Source organism: Spermophilus citellus (assembly GCF_964194105.1).
Source record: "Spermophilus citellus genome assembly, chromosome: 2".
NCBI lineage: Eukaryota > Metazoa > Chordata > Mammalia > Rodentia > Sciuridae > Spermophilus > Spermophilus citellus.
In genome coordinates, this window is record NC_138183.1 from 240,717,041 (window position 1) to 240,742,202 (window position 25,162).

The window sequence follows — 25,162 nt, forward strand, 5'->3', positions numbered from 1 at the left end:
TTAAACAATACCTTAGAATGACATGAACCAAATTATTTTTAAATATATGTAATAAACTAATTGTGGACATACCTGGTTGCTATCAGTATACTCAAGTGGTTTAGCAATCATTATTGCAATTATTTTGACCTTTTTTCCTTTTTTAAAAAATTATTTTCCTTTGATAGTGTCGGGTTGTTATTAACACTTCTATCTTTACTCTGTCAGGACTCCAGAAAGCCAGATGTACCCCAGATAATGAGGTTGGAGAATGATACTGTGAAGGCAGAATTTCTTCTCCTGGGATTCAGTGACCTTCCAGAACTTCGGAGTCTTCTTTTTGCTGTGTTCTTTTCCATCTACTCTGTTACCCTGATGGGGAATCTTGGGATGATTTTACTAATCACCACCAGTTCCCACTTGCACAACCCAATGTACTTTTTCATAGGCATTCTGTCCCTCATAGATTCCTGCTACTCCTCTGTCATTGCCCCTAAGTTACTTATGGACTTGATTTCTGATGAGAAGACCATTTCTTACAATGGTTGTGCTGCACAGTTATATTTTTTCTGCTCTTTGGTTGACACAGAATCCTTCCTCTTGGCCGCCATGGCTTATGACAGGTACATTGCAATCTGTAACCCACTCCTTTATACTGTTATTATGTCAAAAAGGGCATGTTGTCAGCTTGCACTTGGAGCATTTGTGGGGGGAACATTGAGCTCAATTATTCACACCACCAATACTTTCCATCTGTCATTCTGCTCCAAAGAAATTAACCATTTCTTCTGTGATATCTCCCCGCTCTTCTCTCTGTCCTGCACTGACACTCACGTGCATGACATCATTCTGGTGGTCTTTGCTAGCTTGGTGGAAGGTATTTGTCTTATAACAGTTCTCCTCTCCTATGTCTGCATTTTGGCAGCCATCCTTAGAACAGGTTCAGACGAGGCCAGAAGGAAAGGCTTCTCCACCTGTGCTTCCCACCTGGTAGTGGTCACTATCTACCATGGCACCCTGATCTTCATTTATTTGCGCCCAAGCACAGATCATTCCCTGGATATTGACAAGGTGACCTCTGTGTTCTACACATTGATTATCCCTATGTTGAACCCCCTAATTTACAGTCTAAGGAACAAAGATGTCAAAAATGCCTTTAGAAAAATGATTCGCCGAAAATGGCTTCTTAAGATGACATAACAATCACCAGACAACTTTAATGAGGTCTGTTTCTTGATCTTTGGTTCTAAACTGTTGGAAATGTCAACTTAACATGGATATTCCTCAGATCTGTGAATAATGAAATCTCAAACACAGAATAAGGTTGAAGGTTAACCTTGGAGCTGGGATCTCTTACATTACTAACATAACATCTGTCTATTGTTTTAACGCTGAAATAGTAAACATCAATCTAAGGGAATATTTACTCACCAATTTCTTTGTGTCCTATTATACATTTTCTCCTCTTTCTCTAAACCTTTTCCCCCACAGTTTCTTTAAAAAAAAATGGTAAATCAATGGTATTTCATCATCCTGTTTTTGTGTTTGTGTGTATGTGTGTGAAAGAAAACAAATTCAATTCATGAAGATTATTTATCATTAATCTTGATTCCTATGGAAAAATGTGCTCGTCTGTTTAAACAGTTCACCTATCTAAATCCTACCTAATCTAAAATATATTATTAAATTTCAATTCTCACTTATTTGTTTTCTGAATACCCTTTTCAATTTCAGATAAAAACTAAATTTGTATACATTATTCACAGGAATCCTTGGTGTGATTCTTTCAAGATCATCATTTTGTTTGTCTGTTTTCTTATCTTGTAGCTGTCTACATTCTAATCATATTTCAGATTCATTAATTAAATCTTATTCATTATTTAATCTCTTGCCTCTTTAACATAGTATCTTCTCTAGTGTTCATATTGGGAGAATTTTAACAGGTTAATGTAAGTTGACCATTGATTGTTTTTAGTTTAGGTCTCATTTCTCCAATCTTCAGATACTAGTTATTTCTAGTGCAGTATTTTTGATTCATTCTCCAGAGTGGTATAGTATATACAAGTGGTGGCCATTACAAAATATCACAATGCTCTGAGAGCCAGGAATATGAACTGTTACCTCTGAATGGTGGGATGATGGGCTAACTTACTACCATACCATGACATATAAAGCATGCCTAGAAAATAAAAAGAAAAGAAAACAAAATTAAAGCTAAAGTTAAGGTTGAAGAGTGAGAGAGAGGATAAACTAATGAGGGAAGTCTTCTGACAGTGGAAAATATATTCTGGGCCCTAAATCTAGACCACTGTGCTCTTCCTTAGAGTGGGAAATGTATGCATAAAAAGTAATTTGTCCTTCCACACCAGTAGTGAAATAGGGCTCTGACCCATATGGATTTTCAATAGTGAAGACAGAAATGGCACGCCGAGATTGAAGAGAGCTAAGTTTTTCAAGCTGAAAAATCAATAGAAAATGTTCTCTGAAATGCATGGATTCATCACAACAGATATATATTGATTCTTTTTACCTGCCATTCTAGTCATGGCTCTTGGGATGGATCCCACAGACTAATATAAAATAAAATGCTCTAAGATGAATTAATGAATTCAGTTTTTGAGAATGTGAGGTCTGGGATTGAAGTTACTACTGCATTTGGGGGCAAATGGCTTAAGCAGGTGATGATATGATTGGCAGGGGGAGTCATGGGGAAGCCTTGTAAGGGACCGGTGAATGATGGAGGAAGAGACCACCAAGAGACTGACTCATGCAACAGCAAAAGGGGGTTTATTGCAGATACAGCGTGCGGGGGCTCCGTGCTCACTCAAGAAGGGAGAGCTGCCCAGAGCCGAGAGCAGGGGTTAAGCAGTGCTTAAGTACACTTTTGGGGGAGGGCGGGGGCTTTGCATACATCAGAGCAAATCATCATGAGGCTCAGGAAAATCAAACAACAACTCTCAAACATGATTAATACATTCATTGGCAGGAACAGGTCCGGCGGGAGTGATAGGTCAGTCCTAAAGCGGCGTGTACATTCAAACTGATTGGTTTAGGCCCTGGAGTGTGTATGTGCTGAGCTGCTCAGGGTCTGGGTTATTAAGCAACTAGGTAGTCAAGGGGAGATTCCGACACACATCTAATGGGCAGTTCCGGGAATTGTCTTAACTGCCACAGGAATTTCAGGCTTTGAGTGTAGCTTAGAAACTTTACAATACCTGGTCCTTTACATTTTAACTCAGGCTTTGCAGCTTAGAAGCAGTTTTACAATGCCTGGTCCTTTACATTGTAACTTCAGTTTCTTTTATCCTTTCAGCCTCTGCTAAGCTCTAACCAGGAAGGAAGGCAGAGTCAGGAGTACTAACTCCTAGAGTCATTGGGCAGAGATACACAAACATGACCTGAGCCTGCCATCTGCAACTGTATTTTGACTAGCTAGGTGAACAGGCCTTTACCTGTAATCCTAGTTTACACAATATAATCACATAATTTGGTCATCGCCACTTCCCAGCATAACCCACAACACACTTAGAATATTTTATAAGCATGCACCACCTTTCCTGTTGGTAAAATATGATTACTGACAATTTTTAATAACTCTAGCTGTTTCATTTTCGTTTTTGTTTGATGACTGTGATACTAAAATACCGAATCCAATTTTGTGAGAGATATTATAGAGGCAGAGCTCTGTTCTAGGTAATCACCAATAACTTTCCCAGAGGTTCACTCAAGGACCTAAAGGAGCTTTATTAATTTACAGGTGCACATTTGGAGGAGGTGGAAATATCCTTGGGAACCTTCTAGTTGCACTCTCTTTTTCCCTCTCACAAGTTCCCTTGTCTCCAGGGATGCCTCATTTCCTCAGGCTACACTCTGCTCATTCAGGATCCAAACACCAACTTCATTAACAGAATCATCCCTGCAGGCCATGTGGCACAAACCCTACTCCCCATCAATACATACTTCCCAAAGGAATTTGTGTTTTAAAAGACAACAGCCTTTTAAAAAATATTTTATTCGGGGTTAGGAGGTGTCACGAGGGGGTAAAATTATAACATATGCAGTCCACGTGCTTCTTCCCCTTTCAATGCTTTATTCACTCAAATTACTCAATACAATTTCACTCTATAGATTCTTAATCAAGAAATCGACAATCCTTAATGCTAGGCACTGCGATAGACATAATCAACTCACAGCAAACAATTCTAGATTAATTCTAAGCACTGCAAAACACACTTAATCATGATAAGCTGATGACAGACATTTCCTCTGTGTGCTAAGTTCAAAAGTCTTAAGCCTTAGACTTTAAGTCCAAGGAAGATGCACACTCACTCATACCACAGTGATCAGGTCCCGAACCAAAGCAGGCTCTTCCTGGCATGGAGTGGACGACCGGTTGAGGAGAGGGTCCTAGGGAGGACTTGAGGCTCTCACCAAGGTCCAGAGGAGGAGTAGAGTTTGAGAGCAATGAGGATCACACAGAGGCTCAGGGAACAATGACAAGTGATGAAATGTCAGCTCCTCATCAGGCTCTCCAGCCCGAGTGCATCCTTGTTTTGGCTGGCTGAATCCCTGTTCATTTGCTCTATCATTTATACTAAATTTTGAGGTTTTTTGACCCTCCTTTCAATCCTTCTCAGCTACCAATGGATTTCTCAGTGACATCATTTACCCTGGGCTCAGAAACATCTGGTCTGATGGTCTCTACCCTTATGTTCTTTCCTTTCCCTCTTATCAGACTAGGACAGCCTGCCAGGGGCTTCACTCTCTTTATCAGGGTGAGGGGAAATAACTTGTCTGAAGCCATACTGGAGGGATCTGAGGGTGTGCCTGGTGAAACTGCAGGTTTCATTGTTCCCTGAGCCTCTGTGTGATCCTCACCGCTCTCAAACTCTACTCTCTCCTCTGGACCTTGGTGAGAGCCTCAATTCCTCCCTAGGTCCCTCTCCTCAACCGGTCGTCCACTCCATGCCAGGAAAAGCCTGACTTGGTTCCAGACCTGATCACCACGATCTGAGTGAGTCATGATTAAGTGTGTTTTACAGCACTTAGTATTAATCTAGAATTGTCTCCTGTGAATTGATTATGTCTATTGCAGTGCCTAGCATTAAGGATTGTCGTTTTCTTGATTAAGAGCCTGTAGAGGGCTGAGGCTGTGACTCAGTGGCAGTGCACGTGAAGAGTATGTGTGAGGCACTGAGTTCAATTCTCAGCACTACATATAAATTAATAAAGTCTATCAACAAGTGAAAAAAGATATATATAAGAAGAACCTATAGGGTGAAATTGCATTGAGTGATTTAAGTGAATAAAGCATTGGCAGAGGCAGAAGCACATGGACATTCTCTGTTTCACCCCCTGCACTGCATAAGTCGCACCTTTTGCCATCGCAATAGGGCCCTGACTAAAGCTGGTACAAAAACTGATGGTTAATTTTGCGTGATTTAAAAATTGATATTGAAGTGGAATCATTCACAATGTGTTTCTTATGCCTGTGTTCTTTAACTTTCCTACTAGAGTCCTCCTTATATTTGGTTATGTGTAGTGATGGTACATTTTCATTAATATGCAGCATCCTAATAAGCAGAGACAACCTGTTATTTGTCAAAATGCAAATAATAAGACTGATCATTCTGCCTAAATTTTCGGTATATCTATATCTATCTATCTATCTATAACTATATCTATATATATATATATATATATATATATATATATATATATATATATGTATACACACACAAACACACATATTCATATCTCCATTAAGTTCAATTTTTACAAAAGAAGGTGTAATGCCAGATTCTGGGGACCCCAATAGACCTCCAGGAGCCGAATCCAATGCAATCACATAAGAGTCTTTATTGCAAGTGAGCCTGGACTCACAACCATTTCCAATGCAGTGGTCCTGAGGACTGAGTCGTGTCCTTTGTTTAGTGAGATTTTATAGGTTTGGGGGGATACTCTATGTGACACAACATCATTTCATACTGTGGGAAAATCAAACAACTCTTAACATTGATTAGCACATTGACTGGTGGGAACAAGTTGGGTAGAGTTGATTGGTTAGTTCAAGAGGTGGATACATTTGAACTGATTGGTTTAGGGGTTGCAAGAGTGTATATGCTAAACTGCAGGGTTTCCTAGTTATGTTATCAATCATGAAACTACTGGGAAGGTCACCTGACATTTCAGGTATTTTCCTTGTCTCACACTGATTGGTGGTTGCTAGGGGGTTGCTATGGGTCTTCATGCTCTTTCCAGGAACTAGCATAACTGAGTCTGGGACACCTGGTGCCAGCAGATCTCTGCTGTTATCTACAGACAAACAACTCAACAGGGTGGCTATGTGGTTTTTTCCAAAGACAAGGGTCATGTCCCCTCCCTTTGGACAGGCCTTGAGGTAAAAGCTGATTTTTCAAAAATGGAGTCACATCAGTTTCTCAAAGGAATAGTACTTTGGGGACATAAGGTATGTATATGTCCAGCTATAGAAGAGATTGCCAAATAGTCTTCCAGTGAAAACCCAATTCTGACTCCTACTTCCAGTGTGTTAGATTTGAAGTTGTTACATATCCACTCTAGTATATTGATATACTTAATAATGTTAACAATTTTTACTTAATAATGTTAACAATTTTTCTTTTGGTCATTTTACTGTACGAGGTTTTAACTTTTACTGAACTGAATACTCATAGTTTTAGAACCAGTTCTTTGCTGTGTCTATTATAGTCCAAATGCAGAATGGCAGGCCAGTTAGAGGTTATGTTTAAAAGTATGTGGTCTTTCACAACACAAGTGGTCTAGCTGACACCACTGTCAATGCCATTTCAGACCAAATCAATTCAGAGACACAACACAGTTCTTTTGTACAATGATTAAGGCCTTCATTGTTTTATTTATTTATGTCTTCAATATCTCCAATAGTGTGAACAGGAAAAATTGATAGTAGAATTATAGGTATAATAATGGAGAAAATGCCAACTGGAAAGAACCTTACAGATAATCTAATTTGAGCTCTTTTACAGAGGAGGACTTATGTCAAATGAGGAAGAGTGAGGACATCCTACATAGCACTGACTTAGAGTTTCTTTGGGTATTTATTCCCTAGCATGCTTCTAGAGAGAGAGATGTTCCAGGAGTTAAAAGCTGCTGTCTTGAACAGGTGACTTCTCATTTCCTTGGTTACTGATCATGATTACTGCTATTTTCTAATAAATGCAGTTACACAGCCAATCCCCAGTATGTATCTGTGCTTTCACTAGGTTATACAGACATCAAACCTACCATTAGGTGCTATGTTTATGTTCAGGTATTTTTGTGTTAAGGCTGAAGGAAATAAAGGGAGATAGAGAAACATTCCTGTAGTTTGAACTCCAGTGACACAATTATTGGCAATATCATATATGACAATACAATTTTCCATTAGTCACTGATGATCTATGAGGAAGATGTGATGTGGAGGGATGGGCAGTGAAGGGACTGATGGGGATTGAAGTGGACAGGCCAGAATGAATTAAAGACCTTTAATACAGGTTCCCCAATTAGCATAGAATCCCAAGATGTATCAATCACTCAAGGCTATGTGCTTAAATTCTTACTGAAGTCATGCATACTCTAAGAAATATTCAGAGTAAGTGATTTTTTTAAATATTAGTTTAACAAATTCAGGGAGATGAAAACTATAACTTATGAACTTGTTTTCTTGTACCTTTAGACATGTATCTTTGAGCATAAGATGCACACTTGTTGCAGTTAGACTTTCCTTTTGTTTATTTCATGCTTTCTGCGTATGATTAAAGGAACCAACTAGCAGATCAAATCAATCCTTCCATGATCTAACTGCAGAATGTCATACAGAGGAAAATGAAATGTGTTTATGCACTTCAGTTCATAAATCTTCTAATTTATTTGAACTGTCACAGTGTTTCAAGCAGAGTTTTCTCCTTGCTGCTGCTCATAAGAAAGTTGAATAAGAGACTATGGGTAAACTGAGAATATGTGGCACAAGCAGAAATCCTTAAGCCTGTTTTTGGAGAGCAACACTGCCTACATTCTTTACTGTGTGTTTTTTCCAACACTTTGATACAACCTGTCATAGGGTCCCACTAATGCCACTTTGAAAAGCATAGGTGCCTTCTGTGCTTTACTTATTTTTTTGAGAATTCTCTTACAGGACATTGATAATGACAGCTACAAAAGCTACAATTTTTTAATTTTTAAGCTTGTACTGTTTTAATAGATAATTTAGAATTTCATAGAGTTGTACAATCCTTCTAACAGATGATCATGTTTGCATTTTCTCAACAAGATTCTTTTAGTGTTTGGACATCATAAACTTGAGTAGAGCCAGATGTAGCAGCTGAGTTGTCTTATAATTATTTGGAGGAATGCTCTCACTTAATTTGCACACTTTTGTTTATTCACTTAGAATATACAACCATTTATGTTTTTGAAAGCTGTAAAACATTCCAAATACATTGCATTTCCTCAATTCACTATAATTTTATATCTAATGAGCACTCCAATGTTATTCTATGGAGGAACTGGGGATATAGCTCAGTTGATAGAATGCTTGCCTCACATGCATAAGGCCCTGGGTTCAATCCCCAGCAAAAACACACACAAACACACACACACACACACACACACACACACACACACATGTTACTCTATGGATTGATTTTTGTTATTTACTGATTTTTCCATTTTATTTCTCAGTCCCAATATTGTGAAAGAATCAAAAGCATAAGACATGCTTTCTTCAGCAAAGAATGTCACAGTTTCTCATTGAAGTTGAAGATTTATTAAACTGAACAATAGAAAGAATAATGCCTTCAGGTGAGTATTATTGGTGAATCACAAAGGTACCCACTTAACCAGAACTGATAAAGAGAAGAATGCAAGACAAGCTGAGTGGAAGTGACAGAGTTGAGAATTTCATTACAAGGTTGACTTCATTGATGTCCTTCATTTACAATTTTTTTTTTCATTTCAATATATTGTTAATTTTTAGTGGTACCCCGTCCTCCACAGAAAATCTTAACTAAACTTTTCCAGAAATTCACACTATAATTGATCTTAGGACAATCAGAAAAAAAAAATCTCTGTAAAAATAGTTTAACATAGTTAAGTTTCTATTTCCCGTTGCTCTCCCTTACTTGTCCATGGGCCTGAAAGAGATCAGCACTCCAGGAGCTGAATCCCCCTTTATTAGCTTTTCACAACATTTAAGGACTATGTAGTATTGTATAGGTGTATAATAATTTGTAAAAGTTTTCAAGTGGGAAGTGTGTTTGCAAATGCAAACTGTGATAAGGAAGACTGAATGTTTTACCATGTTCTCTGACTTTGGGCCAGGGAGATTTAAAGAGACATTTACTTTTCAAAGAGAAGAGAAGGTGTTGCCAATTGGGCTCCATAGTAATAGTTGGCAGGGGGAGGGAAGAAAGTGGAGAAGCAACTCTCCGTTTCTCAGGGAGATACTTCATTAATACTACACTCAGTAGAATACCAAATTTATTTCTCCCTTGGTACTCAATCAACTCAGTAGACAAAAAAAAAAAAAAAGGAAAACAAAAAGAACTTGAATAAAAAGTTTTAGACAAGATTGAATAGGTATTTATTTAAAGAAGACATATAAATTACCAAGCATATTTGAAAATTTCAACTTCACTTATCATTACTGAACACTAATCAAAAGCACTTGGTTCCATATTCCCTACATTTGCACTTTATTTTATCTATAGACATTTTCTTGCCCATTTCTGGATCTCTAATTCCCATCTCTATATGGAATTCTTTCTTCTCCCAACCAACTTCCACTGTATCTCTCTACTCATTGCTTTAATTTGAAACTAAAAACCTCCATTACAAGAAATCATTTCTTCACTGAAGTCTATATTTAGAAACTTGCTTTTAAATAGAATACCTAGCTTTTTGACTTCTTCACGGTGTGCTACAGTTCAATGTGAATTACTTGTAAGTTAAATTAATTACTGTTTCTAATTTCCCATACAAAATATAGCTTATTTACACTGAAATTATTTTGCTAGGAAAATCAAGGCACATACTAATGCAAAAGGCCCACACTAAAAAACCAAGAACTCTTAAGATAATTCAATGAATAAATCAACACAAAATGAATGACACTTTACTACACTGAGATACAAAATGAAGAGTTTTCCAAAACTAAAGAGTATCACATTTAAATTGAAGACAAATAGTAAAGTATACAATGTTGAATCATCTAAAATATTTGGCATGTGAAAACTCAATAAAATCAAAATTATGTTAAGATATTAGCGATGATTTAATATTATGTGTTTTGAAGAGAACAACATGTTTATGAATTTATTTTATAGTATGTATTTGTTGGATATTAATTACAATAAAACTTTATTTTCAGTTTTTTTCATGCTCACTTTCACATCTTTGTTCCATAGGCTATAAATCAGAGGATTCAGCATGGGAGTCACAAGGGTGTAGAACAGTGAGGTCATTTTGTCTTCATCTTGAGAGTAGGCAGAACTCAGTCGGAAATTCATGAAGCGCAAAGTGCCCTGGAGAATTATAACTACAGGTAAGTGGGAGGCACAGGTGGAGAAAGCTTTGAGCCTCCCCTCAGCAGAGCGGATCTTTAAGACCAATGAGATGATGTAGCAAGAGACAAGGACTATGGAAATGGTACTCAGTTCAATGAATCCAAAAATGGTAAACGGTACCAGCTCATTGACTTGTATGTCAGAACAGGAAAGGAGGAAAAGTGGAGGTAAATCACAGAAGAAATGATTAATCTCATTAGACCCACAGAAACATAAGTGGAATGTTAATGTCGTGTGTACCAAAGCATCTGTCAGTCCTATGAGGTAAACTCCAGCCATGAGCAGTGAACACACCTTAGTGGACGTGTCTACTACATTAGCGCAAGGGGTTGCTGATGGCTTTGTACCTATAAAAGGCGATCACTGCCAGCAGCAGACACTCAGAATCTGCAAAGATACAGAAGGTCAAGAACTGCACAGCACATGCAAAGAATGGAATTGATTTGTTCTTGGCAAATATGTCTATGAGCATCTTGGGCCCAACTGCTGTGGAATAGCAGAGGTCACAGAAAGAGGGGTGGCTGAAGAAAAAGTACATTGGAGTGTGAAGCTGGAGATCCACTCTTATTAAGAAGATTATCCCAAGGTTTGCAAGAAGATTAATGAGGTAAATCAGGAGAAACATGATGAAAAGGATCACTTTGATGTCAGCATTACTAGTAATTCCCAAGAAAATGAATTCATTCAAGGGTGAACAATTTTTCATATCCATTCTTCTCCTCTCTTGTCTAAATGCTCAAAACATAATAAAAATATATTTGATTATTTTTTTCTTCCAGAATATAAATAGGACAGAACATATTTTATAACTCTAATTTTTTATCCTAAAAAATCAAATCATTTTTTTTAGTGTGGTTTAATGTTTTATTGTTTCCCAAGAGGACAAATGAGTTCTGCTAATAACGTATTATTTTCAAGGTCATTGACATATGCAACAGAAGCACTTGGGAGAAAATTCTGTGTTTGATTTAAGAGGCTGATTTAAGTTGAATTAAAATAAACATATTGAGAAGCACTAGATGCTAAATTATTCGTGCAGGTTCTGTAACTTGAAAACTTGAATTCACTAGTGCCCAGAGCACTGATATGTTAAAGTTTTAATATAAAAAGTTCTGCTCATGACTTTCCCCTGATGACATTGTGTCACTCATGTGCCAAAAAGGGCCATATGGAAAAGCACACTAGGGCATGGGCAATAAGTAATTAACTGTACCTCACTTAAAATCTTCATCATACAAGCCACAAACTCTGCTTCCCAGTGATGTTAACTTACTTAAAATGAATAATGCATGGCAAGGAATGAGTCCCTCAAGTTCAAAAACGGTATTTGACTCTGTTTTAGTGCATTGCGCAGACAAGGCAAGGGCAATTCTCATTAAAAAGTTGAGCAAAAAGTCATACACTTGTGAGACACAGAATAATTACACATCCTCCCCAAAGACAAAGAACATTAATAATGTTACCTCACTCATACCTCAAGGATCAGGACTAAAGGAAGTGATTACAGCATATATCAATTGTCTCCAAATGTTCCTGCAAGAGATCTGATTAAATTTTTATGATATGCTGAGATACTCATTCTTTCATATATTTTGAAAAGAAAATAAGTATAAAACAAATGTATGGGGAGATGAAGACAAAGAGAAGTAGTAATTTTTATTCCTTTTCTAGGTAAATTATTTCATTGCATTATTAAATATCTAATATGTTTACCTCATCATTAAAAATCTACTGCATTTATTAAATGTATGCTTTTAATGGGTAACTATTAAAATAAAAATGATTACTATTTTCTTCCATATACTAAACTGAACATTGGTCACCCGGCAAAGGGAAACGAACTGTCGCCATTTGCAAGAGATACCACCATGGCAGAGAACTGACGTCACCAGACTGCAGCAGAGGAGATAACTTCATTGAAACCTGTGGCTACAGCATCAAATAAATTTATAGGAGTAAACAGTAACTCAGCAGTCAAACAGAACAAGAAGTAACATGAACAGCTTCAAAAGGCAAGGAAGAAAAGGAGTACAAACAATGCAGGACAGCCTAAATATTCAGGAGGACCTAGAGTCATCAGAAAAATGGTCATATAAAGAACTCAAGGAACACCTTAGACAGATGGAATGGAACCTTAAAGAGGATACAAGACAGGAAATTCAAGCAGCGAAAGAACACATTGAGAATGAATTACATAAACAGATAAAAGAAGAAGTTAAGCATCTTTATTAGGAGATAGAGAGTATAACAAATTAATCAAACAATAATTCTAGAAATGAAGGAAACGATAAACCAAATTAAAAACTCAATTGAGAGTATCACTAACAGAGTGGAGCAAGTAGAAGCCAGAACATCAGATAATGAAGACAAAATATATCATCTTGAAAAGATTCTAGCCAACTCAGAAAGGCTGGTAAAAAATCACGAGAAAAACATCCAAAAGTTATGGGATAACATAAAAAAACCAAACTTACGAGTCATCAGGATAGAAGAAGGTACAGAGATTCAAACCAAGGGAATGAGTAACCTACTGAATGAAATAATTACAGAAAAGTTTCCAGAAATAAAAAAGGAAACAGATATACAAATTGAAGATGCATACAGGACACCGAGCACACAAAATTACAGTAGACCAATGCCAAGACACATTGTTATGAAGATATCCAATATACAGAACAAAGAGAAAATATTAAAAGCTACAAGAGAAAGGAGACAGATTACATTCAGGGGTAAACCAATAAGGTTAACAATGATTTTTCATCACAGACACTGAAAGCAAGAAGGTCATGGAACAATGTATTTCAAACACTGAAAGACAATGGATGCCAACCAAGAATTCTGTATCCAGCAAAATTAAGCTTCAGGTATGACAACGAAATAAAAATCTTTCATGATAAACAAAAGTTAAAAGAATTTTCAGCCAGAAAACCAGCATTGCAAAGCATTTTGAGCAAAACACTACACCAGGAAGAAATGAAAAACAATAACCAAAACCATCAGTGGGAAGTGCCTCGGTAAAGACAGAGGGTGAGGGGAAAGATAATCATGGAGAAACAAACTAAATTTTTTAAAAAAAGGATAAATAATCAAACATGGATGGAAGTACAAACCACATATCAATAGTAACTCTGAATGTTAATGGCTTAAACTCTCCAATAAAGCAACATAGGCTGGTATCATGGATTAAAAAAACAAATCCAACAATATGCTGCCTCCAGGAGACACATCTGATTGGAAAAGACATACACAGGCTGAAGGTGAAAGGATGGGAAAAAATATACCATGCACACGGTCCTCATAAGCAAGCAGGGGTGGCCATCCTCATATCGAATACAATCGACTTCAAGACTAAGTTAATCAAAAGGGATAAAGAAGGACATTATATACTGTTAAAGGAACCATTCACCAACAAGACATAACAATTATCAATATTTATGCACCAAATAATGGTGCTGCGACATTCATAAAACAAATTCTCCTCAAGTTCAAGAATCAAATAGACCACAACACAATAATTATGGGTGACTTCAACACACCTCTCTCACCATTGGACAGATCCTCCAAACAAAAGTTGAATAAAGAAACTATAGAACTCAATACCACAATCAATAACCTAGACTTAACTGACATATATAGAATATATCAACCATCATCAAATGGATATACTTTTTTCTCAGCAGCACATGGATCCTTCTCAAAAATAGACCATATATTATGCCATAGGGCAACCCTCAGTAAATATAAAGGGGTGGAGATAATACCATGCATTTTATCTGATCATAATGGAATGAAACTGGAAATCAATGATAAAAGAAGGAAGGAAAAATCCTACATCACATGGAAAATGAACAATATGTTACTGAATGATCAATGGGTTACAGAAGACATAAAGGAGGAAATCAAAAAATTCTTAGAGATAAATGAAAATACAGACACAACATATCGGAATCTATGGGACACAATGAAAGCAGTTTTAAGAGGAAAATTCATCGCCTGGTGGTCATTCCTCAAAAAAAGAAAAAAACAACAAATAAATGAGCTCACACTTCATCTCAAAGCCCTAGAAAATGAAGATCAAAACAACAGCAAGTGTAGCAGAAGGCAATAAATAATTAAAATCAGAGCAGAAGTCAATGAAATTGAAACAAAAGAAACTATTGAAAAAATTAACAAAACTAAAAGTTGGTTCTTCGAAAAAATAAATAAGATCGACAGACCTTTAGCCATGCTAATGAAGAGAAGAAGATAGAGAACTCAAATTACTAACATATGGGATGAAAAAGGCAATATCACAACAGATGCTACAGAAATACAGAAGACAATTAGAAATTATTTTGAAAACCTATATTCCAATAAAATAGAAGATAGTGAAGACTTCGATAAATTTCTTAAGTCATATGATTTGCCCAGACTGAGTCAGGAGGATACACACAATTTGAACAGACCAATATCAATGGATGAAATTGAAGAAGCCATCAAAAGACTACCAACCAAGAAAAGCCCAGGACCGGCTGGGTATACAGCGGAGTTTTACAAAACCTTTAAAGATGAATTAATACCAATACTTTTCAAGTTATTCAGGAAATAGAAAAAGAGGAAGCTCTTCCAAATTCATTCTATGAGGCCAACATCACCCTGATTCCGAAACCAGACAAAGACACCTCAAAGAAAGAAAACTACTGACGAATATCTCTAATGAACCTAGATGCAAAAATCCTCAATAAAATTCTGGCGAAACGAATACAAAAACACATCAAAAAAATTGTGCTCCATGATCAAGTAGGATTCATCCCTGGGATGCAAGGATGGTTCAATATACAGAAATCAATAAATGTTATTCACCACATCAATAGACTTAAAGATAAGAACCATATGATCATCTCAATAGACGCAGAGAAAGCATTCGACAAAGTACAGCATCCCTTTGTGTTCAAAATATTAGTAAAACTAGGGATAACAGGAGGTTACCTTGACATTGTAAAAGCTATCTATGCTAAGCCTCAGGCTAGCATCATTCTGAATGGACAAAAGTTATGGGCATTCCCTCTAAAATCTGGAACAAGACAGGGATACCCTCTATCACCACTTCTATTCAATATAGTTCTCGAAACACTGGCCAGAGCAATTAGACAGACAAAAGAAATTAAAGGCATAAAAATTGGAAAAGAAGAACTTAAATTATCACTATTTGCAGATGACATGATTCTATACCTAGAAGACCCAAGGGTCTACAAAGAAACTACTAGAACTAGTAAATGAATTCAGCAAAGTGGCAGGATATAAAATCAACACGCATAAATCAAAGGCATTTCTGTATATCAGTGACAAAACTTCTGAAACGGAAATGAGGAAAAGCACTCCATTCACAATATCCTCAAAAAAAAAAAAAAAATACTTGGGAATCAACCTAACAAAAGAGGTGAAAGATTTATACAATGAAAACTAGAGAACCCTAAAGAGAGAAGTAGAAGAAGATCTCAGAAAATGGAAAAATATACCCTGTTCATGGATAGGCAGAAATAACATTATCAAAATGGCGATATTACCAAAAGTTCTCTATAGGTTTAATGCAATGCCAATCAAAATCCCAATGGCATTTCTTGTAGAAATAGATAAAGCAATCATGAAATTCATATGGAAAAATAAAAGACCAAGAATAGCAAAAGCAATTCTAAGCATGAAGTGTGAATCAGGCGGTATAGCAATACCAGATTTCAAACTATATTACAGAGCAATAGTGACAAAAACAGCATGGTACTGGTACCAGAACAGGCGGGTGGACCAATGGTATAGAATAGAGGACACAGAGACTAATCCACAAAGTTACAACTATCTTATATTTGATAAAGGGGCTAAAAGCATGCAATGGAGGAAGGATACCATCTTCAACAAATGGTGTTGGGAAAACTGGAAATCCATATGCAACAAAATGAAACTGAATCCCCTCCTCTCGCCATGCACAAAAGTTAACTCAAAATGGATCAAGGAGCTTGATATCAAGTCAAAGACTCTGTGTCTGATAGAAGAAAAAGTTGACTCCGATCTACATATTGTGGGGTCGGGCTCCAAATTCCTTAATAGGACACCCATAGCACAAGAGTTAATAACAAGAATCAACAAATGGGACTTATTTAAACTAAAAAGTTTTTTCTCAGCAAGAGAAACAATAAGAGAGGTAAATAGGGAGCCTACATCCTGGGAACAAATTTTTACTCCTTACACTTCAGATAGAGCCCTAATATCCAGAGTATACAAAGAACTCAAAAAATTAGACAATAAGACAACAAATAACCCAATCAACAAATGGGCCAAGGACCTGAACAGACACTTCTCATAGGAGGATATACAATCAATCAACAAGTACATGAAAAAATGCTCACCATCTCTATCAGTCAGAGAAATGCAAATCAAAACCACCCTAAGATACCATCTCACTCCAGTAAGATTGGCAGCCATTATGAAGTCAAACAACAACAAGTGCTGGTGAGGATGTGGAGAAAAGGGTAGTCTTGTACATTGCTGGTGGGACTGCAAATTGGTGCGGCCAATTTGGAAAGCAGTTTGGAGATTCCTGGGAAAGCTGGGAATGGAACCACCATTTGACCCTGCTATTGCCCTTCTGGGACTATTCCCTGAAGACCTTAAAAGAGCATGCTACAGGGATACTACCACATCAATGTTCATAGCAGCACAATTCACAATATCGAGCCTGTGGAACCAACCCAGATGCCCTTCAATAGATGAATGGATAAAAAAAAAATGTGGCATCTATATACAATGGAGTACTATGCAGCAATAAAAAATGACAAAATCAATGAATTTGCAGGGAAAAGGATGGCACTAGAGCAGATTATGCTTAGTGAAGCTAGCCAATCCCTAAAAAACAAATACCAAATGTCTTCTTTGATATAATGAGAGCAACTATGAACAGAGCAGGGAGGAAGAGCAGGAAGAAAAGATTAACATTAAACAGAGACATGAGATGGGAGGGAAAGGGAGAGAAAAGGGAAATTGCATGGAAATGAAGGGAGACCTTCATTGCTATACAAAATTACATATAAGAGGTTGTGAGGGGAATGGGAAAATAAACAAGGAGAGAAATGAATTACAGTAGATGGGGTAGAGAGAGAAGATGGGAGGGGAGGGGGGGGGATAGTAGGGGATAGGAAAGGTAGCAGAATACAACAATTACTAATAGGCCATTATGTAAAATTGTGGATGTGTAACTGACGTGATTCTGCAATCTGCATTTGAGGTAAAATTGGGAGTTCATAACCCACTTCAATCTAATGTATGAAATATGATATGTCAAGAGCTTTGTAATGTTGTGAACAACCAATAAAAAAAATAAAATTAAAAAAAAAGATTTTTGGAATCTATTTTCTAAGGCAGAACTGTGTAGGATTATTGTTTTAAAGCCTTTTGGTCTTGGACTTCTTTATGCTCTTTATAAATTATTGAGAACTCCTTAAGAACCTTTGGGTATATGGATTATGTCTACAGATATTTGCGATGTTAAAAATTAAAACTGAAGCCAGGCATGGTGGCACATGATTGTAATCCCAGTGACCCAGAAAGACTGCAAGATAAAAGCGTAGCCTCAGCAATTTATTGAGACCCCTTAATTGCATGCCTGTAATCCCAGCAGCTTGGGAGGCTAAGGTAGGAGGATTGCAGGTTCAAAGCCAGCCTCAGCAAAATTGAGGCCCAAAGCAACTCAGCGAGACCCTGTCTCTGCATAAAATTAAAAAAAAAAATCATGTGTTCTCCTCTACAAAAAGACATTGTATTCTTTGTTCTTATTTTTTTTTAATTTTTGATTGTTGATGAACCTTTATTTTATTCATTTATTTATATGCACTGCTGAGAATAAAACTCAGTGCCTCACAGATGCTAGGCAACCACTCTATCCCTGAGCCACAGCCCCAACCCGTATTGTGTGCTTTTGACAAAAGACATGAATAGATAGTTGAAGAGAAATTGTGTAATTCATGAGGCACATGACTTTCTACATCATTTATGTCTCTGGAACTTTCACGTTTTTATAAAATAATATTTGAAACACTCAAGTTTCAGTAAGTCTTTAAAATAATATTTAATAAACATAGTCTTAGATTTCTTAGACAGTGATATAAAGGATTAAGTATTTGCTATGTTTGAAAACATCCATCTAGATGTAAAAAATAAAATGCATTTTTTTCAATATCAATACTTGGTACTATGTTTGGTCTATGTGCTCTTTCATATTTGATGACACACAATATAAGTGTTATTTTTTTTCTTTCCAAAAAAATATATTGGTTTGACATAAGGCTCACTGGCTATTTGTAAATATCTTCTTAACAGAGAGGGTTAGTTTTCCTGAACATTGAAATAATAATGGTCAAACAGAAATTAAAAACCCCTCATAATTTAACACATAATGTTTCATTATATCATATAATATATATACAATAAATATTTTTAGAAGTACATATTTATTTAGAAAGTGAAAACAGAATGTGGGCCAATTAATCGTCCATACATATATAAATTTCCTTTCTTTACGTGTATGTATATTTATTAATATTTAATCTTTGTGCATGTGTGTATGATTCTTAATTGTACTAAGATAGAGTGAGAATGCATATGTGTATATTTTTATTTGTATGCTTTCTTATTACTGTGGTGCTTCTACAATCAATTAAATCATCCTACAAATTTAAAAAAAAAACCTTATATTCTTATATATCCCTAGTCAATGATAAAATAAGTAAAGGCTTGGATATCATCCTAAATATAAATAAAATAATGTTATTTTGTGAATACTATCATGTACACTTAGAGTTTTCCAGTTCTGAAACGAATACAGTATTTTTGAACATTAGACTTTTAGAATTCATAAAACTACATTAGAAGGTATAACTTGATTCATTTAAAAAATTCCCAATTGTTTTCTAAAGTGATATATATCTTTTTTAATCTTACAGTTTCAAATCTAGAAACTCAGGAGCTTACCTGAGATAAGCCATTCATTGGTAACCGAGCACTGAGCAGATACCATTGTATTTTTTTTTTTATTGGTTGTTCAAAACATTACAAAGCTCTTGACATATCATATCTCATACATAAGCTTCAAGTGAGTTATGAACTCCCACTTTTACCCCAAACACAGATTGCAGAATCATATCAGTTACACATCCACATTTTTACATAATGTCATACTAGTAACTGTTGTATTCTGCTACCTTTCCTAGTAGAACAGGCAGCATTTGGGACTTAAACTCTCTGAAGCAACTTCCCTCAGGCTTTAAAATCATGCAAGCATGTAATTACATTTCTGGTTCTGTGTTGTCCCCTGTGAATACATGAACATCTTTAGTAAATGTTGAACTGAAATCAGAAGTCACTGAATAATGTCTGTAAGAATGAAAACTGCAAATTAGTTCTTCCTGTAGAAGAAATAGCATATATTTTACATCATAAAATGCAATCTGTATTATCCTTGTCCAGCTGAGACAGAATCAATGAAACTATTAGCCCCATGGTGCTGTTCATAAGATAGATGAACAAAGTATATGGGTAATTTGAGAATATGTGGCACAGACACAAACCTTTAGACCTGTTTTGGAAAGCCACATTCCCCCAGTTCTTATCCATGTGCTTTTTTCCTTTACTACACATTGATACAACCTGTCTTAGGGTACCACTTATGCCACTTTGAAAAGAATAGGTGCCTCCTGTGCTTTACTTATGTTTTTAGAGTTCTCACCTGAGATATTTTATAATGACAGCTAGAAAAGTTACAATCTTTTATGCCTTTAATCTTGTACAATTTTAATTGATAATTAAGAATTTCATAGAGTTGAACAATCCTTCTAAATTATTGCCATGTTTCTAGTTTCTCAAAAAGATTCTCTTAGTGTTTGGACATCATTAACTTGAGCACAGCCAGATGCAGTAGATGAAGTATCTTCTAAGTACTTAGAAGAATACTCTCTATTTAATTTTCACATCTTTGTTTAATCACTAACTTATAATATATGGCCATTTTATTTGTTTTTGAAAGCTATACAATATTTATTCAAAATATATTGCATATCTTCAATTCACTATAATTTTATATCTAATGAGCACTCAAATGTTACTCCATGAATTCATCTTCAATTCTTATTGCTTTTCCATTCTGTGTCTCAGTCACAATGCTGTGAAAGAATCAAAATCATAAGGCATGCTGTTCTTCAGCAAAGAATGCTCACAATCTCTCATTGAAGTTGAAGATTTAATAAACTGCAATGGAAAAAAAATAATTGTAAGGAATAATGATAAAGAGGAGACACAGACAAGGTGCAGAGGCAGGGAAATGGGCAAAGTGGCTTTTTGTCCAAGAGGCCACGTTTATTTAGATCAATAAGTTACATTAGGTCATTAGTACCATAACCACGTTATTGTTTAGAGTATCAGTAAGGTTACTTATTTTGAAGTTATATTTCATAGTCACAATGTACACTGTCAGGAGTTTGTGGCAGTTCTCAAGAAAGTCCATTGTCTAAAGTTACTGTTAGGTGGGCAGCTCCAGGAGCACCAGAGCTTGATGAAACATTGTAGTTATCTAGCAAACAAGTTCTTCTATTTCCAGGAGTTATGTGCCTGTAATCAAGGTCAAGGCTTGATGAGGCTCTAACACATAGGCATCTCAGGGCATTGCCACACCAGCTAGACATAGCTCATATGTTAGCTACATTATTAGATCCTAAGAGAGATTACAGGACATTCTAAGGGTGGGAAACATGGTGCCTATTCCCTACCTGGGAGTTTTCTCACCAGAGGACCGCTTCCCTGTGCATTTCCAATGACAGAATACCCACAAATAATATCTTTAGGAAAGTACTATTTGGGAATCACAAATGTACCCACTGAAAAAGGGAATAAAGGAAGAAAAACTGAATAGACATGATAGAGTTGAGAATTTCATTTCAAGGTTGAATTTATTGATGTCCTTCATTAACAAATTTTCTTCATTTCACTTTATTGTTAATTGACATAAAATTGACAAATTGTTTGGGTATGGTGTGACATCAAGTGTTAGATAAAAAATGAAAAATGAAACTTTGAAAACACATAAGTCTAGTGAAATCTTTCTTTCATTGATAGATATTGGTCTTTTATAAAGTTAGTATTAAACTTTACAATCAGTACCATATAGAATTTTTTTTTAGTTATTCAGACTATAACCTTTGTAGTACTAAGTCATGTCAAAAGATCTTTATTCTCAAATGCATAGATGTATCCAAATGCCTAATATTGTTTTCTTGGGTAACTGGAAAGGAGTGTGGATTTATCTGTTATTTAGTACATACTATTATATAGAGCAGAAAATGTGAAGATGAAAAGAAGCATTACCACTTACACTTTTATAAACTTTATATACTGGTCTGGGATCATGGGAATTTTTATCAATAGATTAAACATAGTGAAGTAAATCTTGATTCTTAGATATGGAATATTGCTCTTAGAGTATCCCAGTTTTGCAAATATTATAATAATAGCAGCCCACCCTGTGACTACTTAGAAATAACACATTTCTTTATTCTTTATTCTTAAAAGTTTTTACAAAAAAAGCATCAATTAAAAAAGGATCATATATGTATTACATAGTAATAAAAGAAAGGTGACTATCATTCACTATCTCAAAGAAGGTGATTATCATATGTATTATCTCAAAGACCCATGATTTATTTATTGTAAAATAGTCAAAATCTTTTATACTGCTTATTTTGAAATGCACATGCATTATTACTGACTATAGTAACCCTATCATTCAGTATAATACCAAATTTATTTCTCCTTTTATACTCAAACAACAACTCAGAGGAAAACAAGCAAGGAAAAAAAGGAACTTGAATAAATTGTTCTAGAGAAGATTGAATAGACATTTCTTTAAATAAGGTACACAAATAATTACTAAGTGTGTGAAAAAAAAATTCAACTTCACTTATCATTAGGGGAATGCAAGTCAAAAGCAATTTGCTCCATATTCCTTATATTTTGTACTTTATTTTATCAAGAGTCATTTTCCTGCTGCCTCTGGCTCCAATTCTCATCTTCATCTGGAATCCTTTTTTTCTCCCCACCACACCTCACTGTATCTCTAATCATTGCTTAGATCTGAAGCTAAACATCTCCATTACAAGGCATCATTACTTCATTGATGTCTAGATTTTTTGTATTTGCTTTTAAATTGATCACCTGGACTTATGACTTTACCATGTGTTATAGTTCAATGTCACTTACTTTTAAGTTAAATTAATTAGTGTTTCTAATTTTAAATAGAGTATATAGCTCATTTGCATTGAAAAGTTTTATGCCATGAAAATCAACGATGCACACAGTAATGCAAAAGGCACACAATGAAAACCTAACAACTCTTAGAATAATTAAATGCATAAATCTACACCAAATGAATGATACTTTAATACACTATATACAGACTGAAAAGTTTTCCCAAACTAAATATGACCATATTTAAATTTAAGACACATAATGAAGTACAGGCTGTTTAATACACTAGAAACAATTGGTATTTGGCAATTCACTAAAATAAATATTCTATTAAGGTATTAGAGAAAATTTCACATTATATTACGGGTTGTGAAGAAAAAAACAATTATAAAATTCTGTATAATATGTATTTGTAGGGAATTTATTAAAATAAAATTTTATTTTTCAGCTTTTTTATGCTCACTTTCACATCTTTGTTCCGTAGGCTATAAATCAGAGGATTCAACATGGGAATCACAAGGGTGTAGAACAGTGAGCTCATTTTATCTTGATCAAGAGAGTAGGCAGAACTTGGTCGGAAATACATGAAGAGCATAGTGCCCTGAAAAATTACAACTACAGTTAAGTGGGAGGCACAGGTGGAGAAAGCCTTAAGCCTCCCCTCAGCAGAGTGAATCTTTAAGACAGATGAGATGATGTAGCCATAAGAGACAAGGACTCCACAAATGGTACTCAGTTCAATGAAACCAAAGATGGTGAATATCACTAACTCATTGACCTGTGTGTCAGAGCAAGACAGTAACAGGAGAGGAGGGACATCACAGAAGAAATGATTAATCTCCTTAGACCCACAGAAACATAAGCGGAATGTTAGTGTTGTGTGTATCAAAGCATCTGCCAGTCCCACAAGGTAAACCCCAGCCAGTAGTTGGGAGCGCACCCTGCTGGACATGTCTAGTGCATAGCTCAAGGGCCTGCTGATGGCTTTGTACCTGTCAAAGGCCATCACTGCAAGCAGCATGCACTCAGCGTCTGTAAAGGTACAAAAGATGAAGAACTGCAGAGCACAGCCAAGAAAGGGAATTGATTTCTTCTCGGCCAAAAGGTCCACCAGCATCTTGGGTCCAACTGCTGTGGAATAGCAGAGGTCAGAGAATGAGAGGTGGCTCAGGAAAATGTACATTGGAGTGTGAAGCTGGGAATCCACTCTAATTAAAATGATCATTCCGAGATTTGCAAGGAGAATAATGAGATAAACTACTAGAAATGCAGGAAATAGAACCACTTTTGTTTGAGGGTTATTGGTGATTCCCAAGAGAAAGAATTGACTTAATGTTGAACAATTTCCACTTTCCATTCTTCTGGTTCTTGTAATAATCTGTTGTAGACATCAATAAGGGAATGATAAATTAGGAATTATTTTTTTATGCATACTTGCAAAATGTTATTTTGAGACAGAACATGATTTATTTCTGTACATCACTTTCTTTACCCTGAAAAAATAGTCCATATGGTCACTGATAAGAAGCATTATCATATTTAAAATGAACGTTGAAGTGTCTAATATAAGAACTTTATTAACTTTGCTTCCAAATTTATAAGCAGTTCCTGACTATATGACTTCAGACTTAAATAAAATAGGGATGCGGCATTGGCATACACTGGCATTTGCAATGTGTTGCCTCTATTAATATTTGAATAAAATTAGAATAAACTTAAATTCACATGTACCACACCCTTGCAGAAAGATTTTATAAAGGAGTGGATTTCTAAAATATGCATAATTAAAAGTTCTACAGGCCTATTCTATTGACAAATGAAGTCAGTCAAACACTTGAAAACACACAGGTCTATCAGGAAAACACCATTGGTTATTACACTGAGGGGTTTACTTACTTGAGTATGAAGGTATGAAACCAGTCACTTACACACCTGTCAGGACTTGATTCTTCATTGCTGAGTCAAGTCATGTTTTTCAATTACTCTTAAGCATAGCCACTCAGAGACATACCCAAGCTGAGAAACTATGTCTGTCCTTATCTCTGGTGCCTGAATGACAAGTGGACCACATTTTATTTCCACATATGACTGTTGGGAGTTAAATCACCTAAGCCACTGCCATCACTTCTGTGTGTAATTCAAATATCATTAATTAGATTCTTTTCTGAGTATTTTCTCCTGAGAATACTGAAACAACTTCAGCAGAGACTGAACTTTTAATTCTTTGCCCTTGTCACAAAATTAATCAATGTCAGAAATGGACCAGGACTTATTTACCAGTCTGTTTCATGGCTCTCATAACCATACCAGCTATCTAATGA

The 25,162-nt window shown here is 35.8% G+C and overlaps 2 protein-coding genes and 1 pseudogene across 3 annotated transcripts in view; 1 reads left to right on the plus strand and 2 right to left on the minus strand.

Annotated features, from left to right (window-relative positions):
- Positions 1–237: 237 nt before the first annotated feature.
- The window catches only part of LOC308641843 (olfactory receptor 5W2-like), a gene marked incomplete at both ends in the record, with an annotated part of 231,545 nt that continues 206,620 nt past the window's right edge, over positions 238–25,162 (plus strand). Inside the window, one exon of the mRNA XM_081280429.1 lies at positions 238–602. Coding sequence (XP_081136555.1) covers positions 238–602 — 365 coding nt within the window. The remainder of the gene's footprint in view (positions 603–25,162) is intronic.
- On the minus strand, positions 10,362–11,292 carry LOC308634953 (olfactory receptor 5W2-like; annotated as a pseudogene). The gene has a single exon. The product of its transcript is annotated as an olfactory receptor 5W2-like (transcript).
- On the minus strand, positions 23,266–24,198 carry LOC308639121 (olfactory receptor 5W2-like; the record flags this gene model as incomplete). Its single annotated transcript, XM_081277137.1, has 1 exon — positions 23,266–24,198. One exon carries the CDS (start codon positions 24,196–24,198, stop codon positions 23,266–23,268), a length of 933 nt encoding a protein of 310 aa, XP_081133263.1.